At 39.0% G+C, this 16,359-nt stretch overlaps 1 protein-coding gene across 1 annotated transcript; it reads left to right on the plus strand.

The window, feature by feature from the left end:
• Positions 1-10,867: 10,867 nt before the first annotated feature.
• On the plus strand, positions 10,868-14,281 carry nkx6.2 (NK6 homeobox 2). Its single transcript, XM_034898895.1, has 3 exons — positions 10,868-11,703; positions 12,342-12,514; positions 12,848-14,281. The coding sequence occupies exons 1-3, from the start codon at positions 11,265-11,267 to the stop codon at positions 13,094-13,096; spliced, it is 861 nt and encodes a 286-aa protein (XP_034754786.1). The 5' UTR covers positions 10,868-11,264; the 3' UTR covers positions 13,097-14,281.
• Positions 14,282-16,359: the final 2,078 nt, after the last annotated feature.

Genomic DNA, 16,359 nt, shown 5'->3' on the forward strand with positions numbered 1-16,359 from the left:
ATTTAGGCCTATTGGCAGACATCCATTTAAAATGTAGCCATTGCCACATAAAGACGTGTCCTCCATGTCCACTGAAGTCTCTCAGCGTCTCTCTAGTAACATTTGTGTGCTCCAGGTAGCTTTCGCAAGGCTACTTTTACTTTTATACTTTAAGTAAATTTCCAAGCCTGTACTTTGTTACTTTTACTTGAGTAAAGAAGTTTAATCAGTACTTCCACTTTTACCGGAGTATTTTTTAACACAAGTATCTGTACTTCTACTTAAGTACGGAAAGTGAGTACTTTTGCCATCTCTGGTTAAGGCTTCCCTAGCTCTCTGCTTCATGTCACTGTTGCAGTGAAAAGGTATTTGATTGGCTATATGTTGAAACATTTAATAATTACTCTGTAGCCACCAAGTTCTGTGAAAGATTAGTTGTAAAAAGTTAAACACTTGTACATCTGTTCTGTCTCTTGAATGCACTTTGATTATAAACTTTGAAATTGTTGCTTTGGGGTGGGGGGGGGGGTCATGAGTCTTGTTGCCCAGGGCACATTAAATTGTTAATCCGGCCCTGCTTAGTGTTATAAAGCAATATTAGTATTGATGTGTTTCTAGATTCTTTTTTCAACAGGCTTATCTGCTAATGTTAGGTATCTACCGTTACACTGCTCAATTCCAGTAGAAACACGTACATGTCTTGGCAATGAAATACATTTTTTTTATCAATATAGACTATTTTTCAGGCAGGTGCTTGTGCACTGTCAGTCTCCTTGGTTAAAATGGAATTCCAGGTGTTTGTCACTTTCTCTGATTTTGATCAAACCTTGTATATATCGAGAATGGCCTGTCACAACCAATGCCTGTCAAATATGTCTGTTCAAAGGTTAAATAGGAAGCAAAGTCTTCTTATACAGTGATGCTTTTTGGGGGGTCCTGGGACACGTTCTTGTGTCTCAGCATACTGTTCGCAATTGATCTTTAAATGAAAACTTTTGGTCACAAAATATAACACTTCATTTGGAAGTTCAACTAACTAGAACTTTCATAAAACAATTAAATGTGCATTCATGACTTTCTATGTAAAAAGATAAGGCTCTCCAAATGAAAAAGATTGCTGTTTATTTCTTTCAGCCTAAATGTTATTTTTATGACACAACCACTAAGGGGCGCTAAAGTCACATTTTCACAACCTAAAGTAGCTTTTATTTTGAAAAGCACAAGCTATTAGTATATTACATAGATTAGAAAGTCTCCCTTCATTGTATCGTGTTATATATCTGGTTCGTAAAAACTTATTTCACCCAAAAAAAAGGTGCAATGCTATAAAAAAAAAGAGCTATTTGTCACGCAAGGAGACATTACAAGTTACACTCTGTTATTGCACACACATTCTCAGGCCCGTACATTGAATGGAGAGATGTCAGATCGGGCGGGGGGGGTTGCCCATGGAAAGGCACCCCATTTGGTGCCTTGCTGAAGAGTACGTTGGCAGTGTCCAGGAGTTAAACTGGCAACTCACCAGCTACCAGTCCACCACCATCCGTATGGGGACTTGAACCTGAAACTTTCCAGTTCCAGACCCAACTCCCTACTGACTGAGTACATTTCATCCTTTGTATTTAGATTTATATATTTTTATTTTACAGTTAAACAACACAGAATGGGCAAGTTCAGTGCCTACCTGCTTTCACTCTGTGTGACCTAGATAGTCTCTGTTGTTTTGTCCAACTTCTTAATATTTTACATGGCAGTCACACTACACAGAAACATACACTTCTCTCCATCACACTTGGGAAAAAAAGAAACGGCAGTTTAGCCCAATGTATTACAAATGATTGTATCAGCATACTTCATTGTCACTGTATTGTAAATCAACACTGGGTGCAGTGGTGGAATGTAAGTACTCAAGTACAAATGTAAGGTACTTTACTTTACTTTTCATGCCACTTTCAACTTCTACTGCGCAACATTTTAGAGAGAAATATTGTACTTTTTACTCCACTTTTTATTATTCTGACACCTTTAGTTACTAGTTACTTTACAAGTTAAGATGTTTGTCCACAAAACACATTGTCTATGATGTTTTAAACACTTAGTTGATTGACAAAATGTTTCCAGTTTCTAAATGGTGCTGGTTTGACTGCATTGAGTATTTTACTTCTAATACTTTAACCCTTGTGTTGTGTTCCTGTCAAAATTGAAAATCAACACTTTTTCATGCGCTTTTGTCCCTTTTTTCAGCAACTTTTACGCTTTTTTGAATGTTTGTCACTTTCTTTCATGTTTACAACTCTACGTAACACTAATTTATTAACTTTAATTTTACAGTTGTTTTTGGAATTATGGTCAATGAACCTCATTTATGTGAATTTATAACCTAATGTTTGAGTTAGAAAAGCTGAAACTAAGAATTATTTAGACTAAAATTAAAGGAATGGATGTTAATGGATAATCACGGACTGGAATATGTCAACTTTTACTCAATACTATTTCAAAACCCCTTCAAACATTTGTTCAAATGCTATAAAATTGAAAAAGACACCACTAAATTAATGAAAGTAGAGATTTGTACTTGCCAAAGAGCGTTGTTGTACATTTTCCTTCTATACTTTGACTTAAGTAACCTTTTCATTGCAGGACTTTAACTTGTAACAGAGTATATGTGTGTGGTCTTAAGATTGTTATACTTCTTTCACCATTGCTGGTGTGGTTCCTTTATGAATGATCTGCCTTGGCTCGCTACTGACGTACTGTATGTCCGACTGATGGGTGACCCCAGGGTGCCTACCTCTCATCCATCCACCACCAGGAGGCTCTCACACCTCCTTGTCCTTCTTCTTGATGCAGGTTGCCATCTAGTGGCTTCACTGGGTCCATTCCTCTAGTGTGTCAGGTGAGGTTTCAACACAGATTGGACCTTTTAAATAAGGTTTGCAAATGGTATTCCTGGGACTTTTACACAATTTAGTTACTATTTAGATTACAACCAACTCACTCTACAACAATGTTAAAAGATATATTGCTACAAAAAGTATTCTGTAAAGTAATCACAACTTTTCCCAAGATGGACAGGTGATACAACTTCTTGTATTTTCGACCTCCAGACGAGACGTGAAAGGAAGTAACTGATGACCAATGAGCAAATGTTACTTTTTTCTGAGCTCTAGAACCAGGCAATCAACTTTTTTTACACTTGAATTCACTGACTGAGATTTTGATATCGGTGTGATGTGATACATTAGTAATTAATGGCTAAATCAGAAGGTTTTTGAATACATACAGCATATTTGTATATATGTGGAATATTACATTCAACATTTAAAATACTTTGATTTATAAATAGATCACAATACAATCTGTTGAAAAATACAGGCTTTTTAGACACCTTGATAAGATAAGATCAACTATTTCTTGACATGTTATGCCATGTAATTAACTAAAGGAGCTATTTGACTGGCTGAGCCCCAAAGTTTGGTTGAAAAAATAAATTACATTGGTTTTGTAACAGCTGGAAGACAACATGTCTGTGGTGTGCTCCACTTCCTCCAGTGGTGAAGACATGCATAGTTGTCAGATTTATCTATCATATAATCAATAATATAAGAAAACTAGAGGGAGGCAGGACATGCAGCCCGATCCGGTTGGGGAGAGTTCTAGCCTGACCAGGCTCCTCTCTTCCCCTGTCTCTCTTGGTTATGCTGTAATAGTTTTAGACAGCTGGGGGACTTCCTTTGACCTCCTTTGACACACCGAGTTCCACTCTCCTCTATCTTTCTATCTTCCCATTTTGTGTGCATCCATGTCCCAGAAATGCTTGTCACTAACCCAGCTCTGGGGAGTCATTCCCCGGAGTCCTTATGTTCTTTTTCCACCAGCATGTTTCCTCGGATCAGGGAGGCTCCAAAATCATGGTTGCAGCCTTCGCCATGGTCCCGCTGCACGTTCTGCGATGCCATCTTCATCCTACTACGCAGTGCGGTGCCCAGCTACGTCCTGCTGTGCCTTGTGATGCCGCACAGTGCCCCGGTATGCCACAAACTACTACAAATAACTATTAAAAACGACTATTTTTTGGGACTGTTATTGCCACGCTTCATTCCAACCCCAACGGGTCATCAGACGCCGCCTACCAAGAGCCTGGGTCTGACCCAGGTTTCTTCCCAAATGGGAGTTTTTCCTTGCCACTGTCGCACTGTTGCTTGCTCTGGAGGAAACTAATAGAACTGTTGGGTCCTAAATGGCCTATACGCAATCCCGTAGCAGGATATACTCACTCAGCCAACATTTGAATATGTTTTAATATTTATTAATTTAAGGACGAAATCACCGTCACCAAACGTACCAGACTTCATTTTAAAAAATCTGTACTTTTAGCACCGTAAAACACACAAATAGCCTATAAGTAATTCCTAATCCATATCTTTTATAAAAAAGTTGTCTGGTCTAAATGTTTTAACTTTTGTGAGCACACACCTCTCTCTTTCTGTCTCTCTTTCTCTCTCTCTCTCACTCTCTCTCTCTCTGCGCACCGAGGTCCAGCTGATTTTCTAAGAACGGTGATGCCATAATCAGTTGAGTATTGATTGGTCAGTAGCCGGTGCTTTTACGCAAGTTAATCTCTAATCTACAACGTAATCTGCCCCTGACCAGGTTAGGTGTTCACTTGGTGGGAAGTGAAGAAGAGAGAAGCGTAAAAAGCGAAGTTAGATAGACAGACGGGCTGTGGAGGGTGGGGCGAGCTTGAAAATACTTCAACAAGAAGTGACGTCATCCAACATCCCTTAGAGCACCTTTAACTATTAGCCACGCAGACGTAAATGTAAAATTATCTGATTTACTAAATAAATAGGGAGAAGGGGGATAGTTGTACCACTCTTTGACTCAGCTCCTAGAACTTGCAGAATGTCTTTGGTAGGACACTCAAATTTTGACACAAAATACCCTTGTGTGTCTACCACAAATGGCAATGTTCTTAACTTCTCCAACCATATCACAGAATTCATTATTTGATGTCAAATGCAAGGAGTGCCATTGTTACAACCTACCCCACTACCAGGGTATGTTAAATTGTAACAGCAAGATTGAAGAACTAAAAACTGAGACTACACAACAAAATATGCATCTATATATGAGTTTATTTTGCATGTGCCAACACTAAAGCATCTTCCTGTGCTTCATTAACAACAAAAAGAACTAATCACCGATGGCTAAATGAAGAACAGTGTCAGTGGTACGTATCCTAAGGTCAGAAGAGCTTTCTTATCCATCAGGTTGTCCTCGGGTCAAATTGACCCGTTTACCTATGTCAATGTTCTTTTTAATTCCCCAAAATAACAAGATTGATTCCACACAACGCTCCTTGGCAAGTACAAATGTCTATTTTAATTAATTTTGGGGAGGTTTATTCAATTTTCTATTATTTTAAAAAAAATCAGTTTTTGAAACAGTACCGAGTAATACTGAGTTAAAGTTGGAAAAAAAGTCAACAAAAGTGTTGATTTTCAGTTTTGACGGGAAGACAACACAAGGGTTAAAGAACACATTGTGATAATACTATAATAATACTTATGAATGTTACACATAACAATGGAAACCATCAGAGGGGGTTCAGATGTAGCTCATAATCCATGTAAAATTACAGGAAGACATTTGACCCCCCCTCCATAGCATAGATAAAATGACTCAAATGTTACGTAAGAGCCTACTCTCTTACCTGATACAAGTTATCTATTTCAAACTTCAACAATATCAGTACTAATCAAAATATACACTTGGTCCCAAATATTACTTTCTTACCTGAAAATTGATCTTTTGGCTGCTAAATCTGCACACTTCTTCTCACAGCTGTGCATATTCACATGCAAGATCAGGGAGTGAGTGGTTATTATACATGAAATGTGTCACATGACTCTTATGTAATCCCATATGAGTGAACGTGATTCTGTTGCAACCGTCCCCGGTCTCCCCTACACGAGCTGCAGACCAACTGGAAAGAAAAACATGACACCTTGTTGAATTCAACAGATACATGTTTGTGAATGTGTTTTTTCAAATGTACAATGATAAAGATAAACATAATGTGTAAAAATGGAACAGTGACAAACTGATTTGTTACATACTGTTTATGTAATTGGATTGTATTTATATATTGTTTTTGAAGTCTTAACAAATTTAGTTAAAGGCTCTTAAATTTAAATTTAAGTTTAAGATGTATCTTCATAATTATTTCCATATACAAGCTAAAACTGTTTTCCTCACACTTGATACTCATGAATGATACTTATTCTTGATTTTCATTTATTTTTAAACATTTGTTTGCTCGTGTGTATGTATATGTATATACACATACAGTATGCATACATGTGTGTTAATATGCATATATGAATACATGTGTGTAAGTATATGTGTATATATGTATATTTGTATATACTCTATGTATAATATTTTTTTCATTTCTTTTCTCAACTGTCTATATTAATAACCTTGACTGTTTATTGTCTAATATTTGTTGGTTGGAATAGGGAGGATATGGCTGAGTTTTGGTGTGATGGAGAGCTTTTGTAAGTATGTGTGTATGTTTGTGCAGTTTTTTTTTCATGTCCCCTCACGTTGTTTTGTTAACTGTTTTGTCTAATTGTGTTGTTTTTGTTGCCTTTGAGGATCCCCTCGAAAACGAGACACCACATCTCAAGGGGTTACTCCTAATAAAAGAACTTCTATCATTTTTTAGTCTATGAATTAGGAGAAAAGTCAAATAAGAAATTTTAATTAAATTCTGTGATGTAATTTCAGGAAATAAACAATAACTATATAGGCGTCCGGGACTTTGACGCAGTGCCTCAAATAAATGACAAACACACATTTTTGGTTATTTTTGGTTTCAGTGTAGAAGAAGTGAACATAAACTGAGAAAATGTGCCTGAAGAGGCCTCTTCTCTTGTTTCACTGTTGCACTCAAAAAAGAAAAAAAGCTCAGATTTTGATTTTTTGTCTGTTCATTTTGGAGAGTTTTTTTCTTTTTATTAAACCTTAAAAACTCCTGTGTTTTTTCCAGTTCCTTTTGGTGTTTTGATTTTCATTTCGTTTTTCATTCTTGATGAGGAACCAGTCACAGTGCAACAGATTTGACATACTTACCCTTGTCATTAGAAACAGTAACCCTCTCACGGTTCCTTCCTTCATTTTTTTTGCACTTGCAGACATTTTAAATCATTCAAAAGTCCACACTTAATTTAGGGAGAATTCCTCATGTCACAATTTTCTTTCAGGGGTACTCCTTTATTTAATGAGATTCCACGTTGTTTTCCTTCGGCTTTTATATGGAATAAAAATAGAGTCTTAACTCTAAGTATCAGCAGGGTTGATGATGAAGGGTGAACACAGGTGGACTCAAACCCACACACAGTAAACACCCCCCCAGCAAAAAAAAAATGCATTTGAGTTGATGTCAATGTGTGACACTAGAGGGCGATCCTGGCCAGAGTATTCAGCCCTTTATTTGGATGTCATGTGCTCTGACTCATTCACATGTAATCACGTTTGAAAAGAGGGCCCCAGTTCATTTTCTTCCATTTCACTTCCAAGTGTGTATGTAAAGGGAAAGACTACATATTTATGTATATATCTATATCTGTAGATATATAGGCCTACACTACATGTTTTACATTCTAGCTGATCAACTTGTGAAATTCTATGACTGTTTAGAAAATAATAATGCGCTGAGTGCTTTATTTTTTAACTATTGTGTAATTGAGATTGACGTTTATGGATGTGTATGTTTGTAATGTGTGTGCTGCCGATTGTTTACATATGCACATACAGATATGTATATGTAGATATATATGTCTATATATATAGATATATATATCTATATATACACGTATGCATGTATATACAAGCCAGAGCAAGGGTGTAGGTTTAATTTCAACCTGGGGTGGGGGGGATGCATTATAACTTAGGGCTTTGGGGGTCCTGCCCCGGAAAAAAGTCATTTTCTGCACTGCAAGAAATAAATCAGTGAAATAACAGAAGAAGAAAAAATGTATGGCAGCTCGTTACACTTACTATGGCCAGTAATTAAAAATAAAACCAAAAACTGAAATAATGTGTGATGTGTGAAAAAAAAATTGTGAAAACTATCTTTCAATGGTGCTCAAAAGCAACAAAAACATCCAGAAAAAAAAGAAGAGAAAACTACAAAAAATGTCCAACAAAAGTCAAAGAAAACGTGCTGTGGACTCAATCGTCCAAAAAAAATCATATATATATTTTTGGAGGGGGACAAATCTAGCTCTGCTTCTGTGTGTGTGTGTGTGTGTGTGTGTGTGTGTGTGTGTGTGTGTGTGTGTGTGTGTGTCTACGCCTATGGGCCAGAGAGAACAGGCACTGAGTGGCGATGAAGCAGCTGGACGCAGGCTCTCTGACTCTGAGCACATAGATCTAGTGCAACAAGAGTCTTTTTGTCCAACATGTCCTTATCTTCCCTATCACTGCCCTGTCAATTCCCATTCGGCTCGAGGTAACACTCCGATAAGATTATCTTGACGGTGTGTGTCAACCCATTTCCCCTCCAATAGGAGGACAAAGGCCCGCGGTATACGCGCCATCAGCAGGCCAATAAGCCATTATTAAAACTCACAATAGCATCCATGCAGCATAAATCAGGCTCATATTCATCTGCACTGCATTATCATGACTTACTGCGGTGAGCAACAGGTTCCCAAGTTACTACGGTGATTTCAATAAATAAGATCTAATAATGTCTAATTGATGTCGTTAGATTATTAATTATCAGTAGTAGTAGGGCCAGCATTGTTGTTGTTGTTTATGTTATTTTAATAATGAATTACCATAGGTAAAATAATGTAGGTGGGTGTCAATATATTGGTCTTTCATTGTAGAAATAAAAGTATTTTTTATGGGTTTAATATCTTTTAAACAATTAGGCCATCTATCAATATCCCCCCCCCCTTTCCATTCGTCCAGTGCGTAGCCACGTCTATGTGCCTGTAACAGATTGGAGTTTAAGGGCTCAAACTTTAAATTACTTGTGAATTTAGGGAGATAAAAATTCAAGTTATTCATTATGTTAAATTGCGATTATGGTTTTAGGGGCCACGCGCTGCTTGGCACCTCTCTCGTCTTTGGCTGCAGACGAGATGGAGAAAAAAGTGCCAATCGTTCTGTCATTGACCTCAAACTGGGTCAGCTGATTTAACTCCCAAAAAAAAAAACCACCAAGACATTGAGCTTTTTGACAAATCATAGGTTATTATTTATATTTTTAAAAAAAGCTCCTCCTGTGATCATTTTAGAAAGACTTTAAAACAAGGCAATAAAATCAATGTATGCCATATGATCAGGGGGAATATGCGGACGTGAATTAGAAATAGAGGGCCATTTGCAGAATTAGAAAACGTGTGTATACTGCATCCCTTCAACTTGAAGAAATACAGGCAAGCCTTTTAAAACCCACAATCTTCCCCTGGTGAGCAAATGGGCAGCAAGGTGCAATTGTCGAAGCCTTTCAAATGCTAACGTGGCCATATTTCACTCTTACAACCTTCTCACATCTCCATAAAATATTACAGCACTCAGAGTGATGACTGGAGCCTGGCGCTTTTTCTCACACACTTTCTCCGTAATAACGCAGTTTATCTCCAAAACACTTAGGCTATTATCTCACTCTTATTAAACCCCCATGTGTCCTTTAAAGAGTTTAATACCCTGTTATTTTGATCAACTTCTGTTTTATCTGAGAATACACACACTGGTCTTTCTCATCGACTTCGTACAAATAAGCTGTGTGATGAAAAATATGAAATGATCAGAAATAGTGGCGATGTTCAAAATGGGGGTAAAGTGAGTGAAACCGTAATCTTTTACAACACGCGCTGGAATAACTCAGTTTATTTTCTGACCTCATTCTCCAAAGTACTGGGATTAATCGCGAAATAGTGTGCAATGGAAATAATAGTAAAAAAAATAAAAAAAAAAATAAAAAAAATAAAAACACGCTGACTGGCTGAAAAGCCCTTACCGCATATCATATCAAAGATATCAACAAAAATAAATTCAAAAAATAAAAAAATTTTTCAAGTTGAATCGGTTTATGTTGTCCTTGGATTTATCTTTAAAATGAAATCTTCAGTCTGCACCCATTAGGAGTCCGTCCTCACCCCGCTCAGTCTCGTTACTACTTTAATTTACTTTCACAGTCTGCGTTACAGCTTATAATGTAAATGTATATTCTTTGTCATTTTGTGGAAACAAAGATTTCCACGGTGTGAGACGCATCATTAACAGCAGAGCTAAAGCTCTTAATAGAGTGTGGCTGTTGATGCGTTCAGGGTCTCCTCCGACACTCTGACTTCCACAATTTAAAAGCCTTTAACACGGCTATGAGCAACAATCAAGGGGTTTCACTTGATGCTAAAACAGAGTTAGCTAGGTTTATAGTTTATATTTGCTAGCTTATAGTGTCAAATAGCTAGGCTATAAAAACGCTGTTTAAAGGAATGAAAAACGTAGGGAAAACAACTTTTAGCCCAAGCTAACCTCGGACTGAAAATTAAATTAACTACTTTTTTTCGGCTATCAGTACCCGCTGTGAAAAGTCACTGTCCGCAACAGGGAACATCATCTATCATAGCCTAAATAAATCCAGTCAATCATTAAAACCCCCGAGTAGAGTCGTTCATTTGCAGTTTAACTAGAAGCTATGATTTCCAACAGCACGTCAAGGCAGCACCCGTCCTGCGGAGACGCACGTGTGAAGCAGCGGAGTTCCCGTCTCCTCCAATCAGGGCGCTGTCTCACTCAGCCCCGTCCAATGGGAATAGCGCGCGTGCAGGTGGCTGCGCTATTATCAGCGGGTACCGCTTCACCCCCAGCCTAGAGCGAGTCAATTTATGGAAAGACAAGTCGACCCTTTAATGGTTCCCATCAAAACCACTAAAAACATCATCAGAGCGTCCGACTTCCGCGAGGATTCCTGTGGCGGACGCATGCAGACTTCGACCAAAACAAACCCGCGGAGAGAGAGCTCTGGGAGTTTGACCAAGCTCTTCACTTCCCAGTAGAGAAGAGAAGTTCGCTTTTGCTCAAGTTTTTCAACATTCAAGAGTCTGCTTCTTCCTCAACCAGGATACTTTCGCAGAAGGCGGCAAAAGTGGCCTGGCTCCTGACTATCACCAGTCCGCTCGGCGCCTTGATTTACTCTTATTAAGGTTCTTTTTATTTCCCGTTTTTATACAAGCGAGTTTGGTGGTTCATGTTCACAAATGTTAGCGGTCGGGCAAATGGAGGCTAACCGGCAGAGTGCTTTCGTCCTGGGCAGCACCCCGCTGGCGGCGTTGCACAACATGACCGAGATGAAGACTTCCCTTTTCCCGTATACGCTGCAGCAGAGCCCGGCGGGCTTTAAGGCGCCCCACCTCTCCAGCCTTAACTCCCAGATGGCCGGGGGGACCCCGCACGGAATAAGCGACATCCTTGGGAGACCCATCACCTCTGCCGGACAGCTGCTTTCCGGCTTCCCCAGGATAAACGGCCTGGCTACCACCGCAGCCGCCGCGGCAGCAGCCGCCGCGGGGATGTACTTCACCCCGGCGATGTCGCGGTACCCGAAGCCGCTGGCCGAGCTGCCGGGGAGGGCGCCTATCTTCTGGCCCGGGGTGATGCAAGGTTCTCCCTGGAGGGACCCGCGAGTTCCCTGTCCTTGTAAGTCCCGACTGACTGGCTTGTCCACGTTTGGGGGTAGTTTTTGAATTGTAAATTTCCGAAAAAGACACATTTGTGGGGTTGTATAGCCTAATGTTTTTGTAGAGCTACTTTGCTTGTCTTGTGATTTAACCTTACATTATTATTATTATTAGTAGCCTAGTAGTAATTTGGCCTGTCACTATAATGCAAACACACACAAGCAAAACAAGTACACTATATTCTACACAGCCGTCACAGGTAATGTAAAACTATTAGTTTATAAATATAATATATAATATATAAATATTAGCTGTACGAAGGGATACACATTTCACTGCATGGCCACCATAATAGCAGACTACTTTGAGTAGGCTACACACTGGAAGCTCCTAATAGAACATTTTATTTTAATGTAATACTTGACAGGACTTTTAATAAAAATAATAATAAAACTGTAGGGTTATACTAACTCACATATGAGCTCAGACACACTTCGAGGTTTTTCAGATTTGTTGAGGATCATTTGGAGCTACCTTATGAGCATTACATTTCAATATCAATGGCAGATTTTAATTTGAAGTTAGTTAATGAAGAAGTTAATGGTCTGAACGTCCACTCTGTATAAACCCGTAGCTTCTTGTGTTTCTTATTCCCAGCTCAAGCTAATATGATGTTGGATAAGGATGGAAAGAAGAAACACTCCAGGCCGACCTTTTCAGGACAGCAAATCTTTGCCCTGGAAAAAACCTTCGAGCAGACGAAATACCTGGCCGGCCCAGAGAGAGCCCGCCTGGCTTACTCTTTAGGAATGACCGAGAGTCAAGTCAAGGTAAAAATCTGCTTTATTGTTGGAAAATGTGGCAAAAAATAATTGCAATCTGCAGGCAAAAATTCTATTTTGGCTGCGTGGAGAGGGCAAGAAAATAATTTACTTGTAATCGATGCCACACAACATATATAACTCAAAGTGCTATTACTGATGTTGCTATTATTATTCAGTGCAATTGTTATTGCTATTGGTAGCCTTTCATTGGAGTGTATCCAGGGTGATTTACACACCTGTTGTGATTAGTTTAATGGAGCGTTTCTGTTCATTACGTGTTCCTACAGTATGTGTGGACCTGTTGAGCATCTGTGCGCATCTGTCCCCCTTCCTCAACAGGTTTGGTTCCAGAACAGAAGAACCAAATGGCGGAAGAGACACGCGGCAGAGATGGCCACGGCCAAGAAGAAGCACGACTCCGAGACGGAGAAGATGAAGGAGAGCTCGGATAACGAGGACGACGACGAGTACAACAAACCCCTGGACCCCAACTCAGACGACGAAAAGATCACGAGACTGTTGAAAAAGCACAAGGCCAGCAACCTGGCGCTGATCAGCCCCTGCAGTAACAGCTCGGACACTTTGTGATGCACTCATTTCTTTTTTCATCCCCTTTCCACCTGACACTGCGAACATGCGCCTGGGGGCAGTGGTCGCATTGGGCTCTGACAGAGCAAGAAAATGCGTAAAAACCGAGAAAGACGCACAGAAGACGCGCCCACCAAAACATGGCCAGAGACGCATTTGGGTGCATCCAACCCCCCCCCCCCCCATCCAGACACTGTAAACACGGAGATATTACTCCTGTCCACAATGGACTTCAAGAAGACTGATAATGACAAGTTCATGTCCAGGTGAAAGGACAGAAATATTGGGACTGGAAATTGTTTCGGCGACGCAAATCCGTTTTTACGCATCCAACTGGAGTTTTAAACAACAGGTGTAAATGTAAACACATTAATATACACACACACACACACACACACACACACAATCCGGATCAGTGTTGGGCTTATTGCTGGGACTTATTCCACAAGTAATGCTGCTTTGCTTTCCCCGTGCAGTGTAATTCATGACACTTGTTACATTATTTCCAAGATTACAGCCTCTGTCACCTTTACAAGCCAGGCTGACCATTCACTTTGCTCTGAATGAGACGGATGGAGGTTCTTTTGAACTGGTTTTCAGTACTTATAATATTTTCATCTGCAGAAAAAAAGACATTACTGCCAGTCCTTTTTCATTCTGAAGTGAAGAAAGTGCACCATTTTATAAAATTCAGCCTCTATCCAATTTTGGTTTAAAGAAAGGCAACAGTTGGTGTAGCTTTGAGAGGTTGACTGTAAGCTTTTAGTAGGAGTGGTTTATTAGCAGCCGACTCTGATCCGGATCCCAGACGCATGTTTCATATGGCAGGTGTAAACGGGGCCTGTGACGCTTCTAAAGCTCAGTTTAACCAGGGTATCCACTGTCCTAAAAGGCGAGAGAATGACATTTTTTGAGGAGGGGGGGCGCAGGTTGGAGATGAATGAATGATTTGTGCTTTAGCCTAAAGATGAAAATGTACGTGAGATTGTATATATTTTTTACTGAATAAGTTATGTTCCGACCAGTGGAAACGTGGCAGCCTTCCTCCCTCCGCAGCCCGGACGCGCTTATAGCCTCCCAGATATAAAGGCTCTCTGCTGCTGCTGCAGAGTGATGGCGGCCCTGTCCTCCGCCTTTTACAAATTGTCAATTCAGTACCGGGACACACATGTATAGACGCAAAAATGCTGTAAATAATCACCGCAAAGGACAGCTTGTTTAACGCCATCTCTTTTCTGTTGAAGTTTCTGTTTTACCTCATCACACACAGCGGAGTAGAAACGCGCACCATCGTTTGTGTTGGAATTAAAGAGTATTATCGCTTCCGGGAAGGTTATAGGAAGAAAAAAAAAACACTTTGTATTATGAATAAATTATTTAACAAGCATTCTTTTTGTGTTATTATCGGTTTTGGTATTATGTATGGGCTTAATATAAATTAAAGATAAATTCATGACTATCAAAAATTGAATTTCATTATTGGCAACAACGATGCTTTTAGAGGATTCATGCTGATTTAACTTGGGAATGATTTATGTTTTAGAAATGAAACAAGGAACTCATAATAATAATAATAATAATAATAATGTCACAATATAATATATTTTCATTAAACAGTCATTGTTTATTTAAAAGCAAAAGTGAAACAGGTTAAACTTGTATTTTACAACAAGGGATCCCAACGAGAGGTAAAGAATCTAGACAGCATTATTATTATTATTATTATTATTATTATTATTATTATTATTATTATTATTGCAAATAGTTCAAAGGTTAGATATTCAAATATTATTATTATTATTATTATTATTATTATTATTATTATTATAGAGATATTTTGATTTGATATGATTTGTTTTTACCAATCAAAACAGAAAATGTCTCTTTTTCACTGGATTTGGTTGTATTATTTTTCATCTTTATTTTTCCATAACTCAGGATCAATGAACTCCTCGTGGCTTCCTCCAACAACAGTATTCTAGTTTAGGCCATTATTCATTAATTGAAGGAAATGCTCGTGCTTGGCGTGATGTGGAGCTCGCTGACTGAGCTGCCCCCCCCCCCCCCCCCCCCCCCCCCCCCCCCCCCCCCCCCCCCCCCCCCCCCCCCCCCCCCCTCTGGCTCCCTGCTGCTACTACACCGTGCCATTCTTCCCTGGAGTGGGGATGAATGGGAGCTCTCAGCCAATCAGACAAGAGCAGTCCTAAAATCAGATCTCACTCAGAAATCTTTCATAAACCATGTATGTTCTATCACACAGTGAGGCTCTGAATAAAGAAAGAGGAAAAAAATGTGAACACAGTGCATTTTCTTTGCCCCTTTCTTACATTTATCATATTGGATAATATTCCAACAGCACGTGCTTAATGATGCGTTTTATATTGACTTTATAGTACATAAGTATAATTCTTCTTTTAAAAGCTACTTATGTTAAGTATCCTTTATATCAGTGTAAGTTCTCTAGATGTTTGTAGAGGACGTTTTAGCATCAAACACTTTGTTCAAAAAGTCTATTTGTTACTTACATTGCACAATCGTCTTTTAAATGCAAAATATCACATTCAGAACCATAATATTATAGAAATAAGTCAGAGTAAGAATAATAATGTGAGTGCTATATATGAAACATTATCTTATACACTTGCAATCTATTTCTACTGGAATGTCTCTTGCTTCAGCCGGTCGCATATATATAAATATATAAATATATAAATATATAAATATATATAAATATATAAATAAATATATATATATAGACTTTAGTCGGGATCAAATTGTCCCATAAATGACTCACAAATTGCACTTTTTACTACACAAAACGGAACTATAGGCCAAAGTGGCTATACATACGAAAATGCAAATTTACCCTAATTAGAGTCGATATTAGGAACTATAATCCTCTATATAGAATATCATTTTCCGTTGGTGGAGGGTAGGAGGCCCATCTTAATCCAATTAAAGCCGATGTCACAGTGCAGCATGAAGAAAAGACGAGCCCAGGGAGTGTGTTTCTCCTGTGTTGGTATCACGCTGTAATCATCTACTATATAATCTACTGGTGATTCACTGAGGATCCCGCGGAAGGCTAATTGATGGAGACCTTTTGACAAAGAGCTCTTATTGTGCAGTAGTCTACTGAGGTAAAATGAGAGGTAATGAGGACAAACAGCCGTTGAGCTCTAATGGTTTTTATTGCTTGAGAAGTGCATCACCTACAGTAGAGGCCCAGGCCGGAAAAGGCTAGAATAAAATCTCTTATCTGC

Source organism: Etheostoma cragini, chromosome 17 (assembly GCF_013103735.1).
Source record: "Etheostoma cragini isolate CJK2018 chromosome 17, CSU_Ecrag_1.0, whole genome shotgun sequence".
Classification (NCBI taxonomy): domain Eukaryota; kingdom Metazoa; phylum Chordata; class Actinopteri; order Perciformes; family Percidae; genus Etheostoma; species Etheostoma cragini.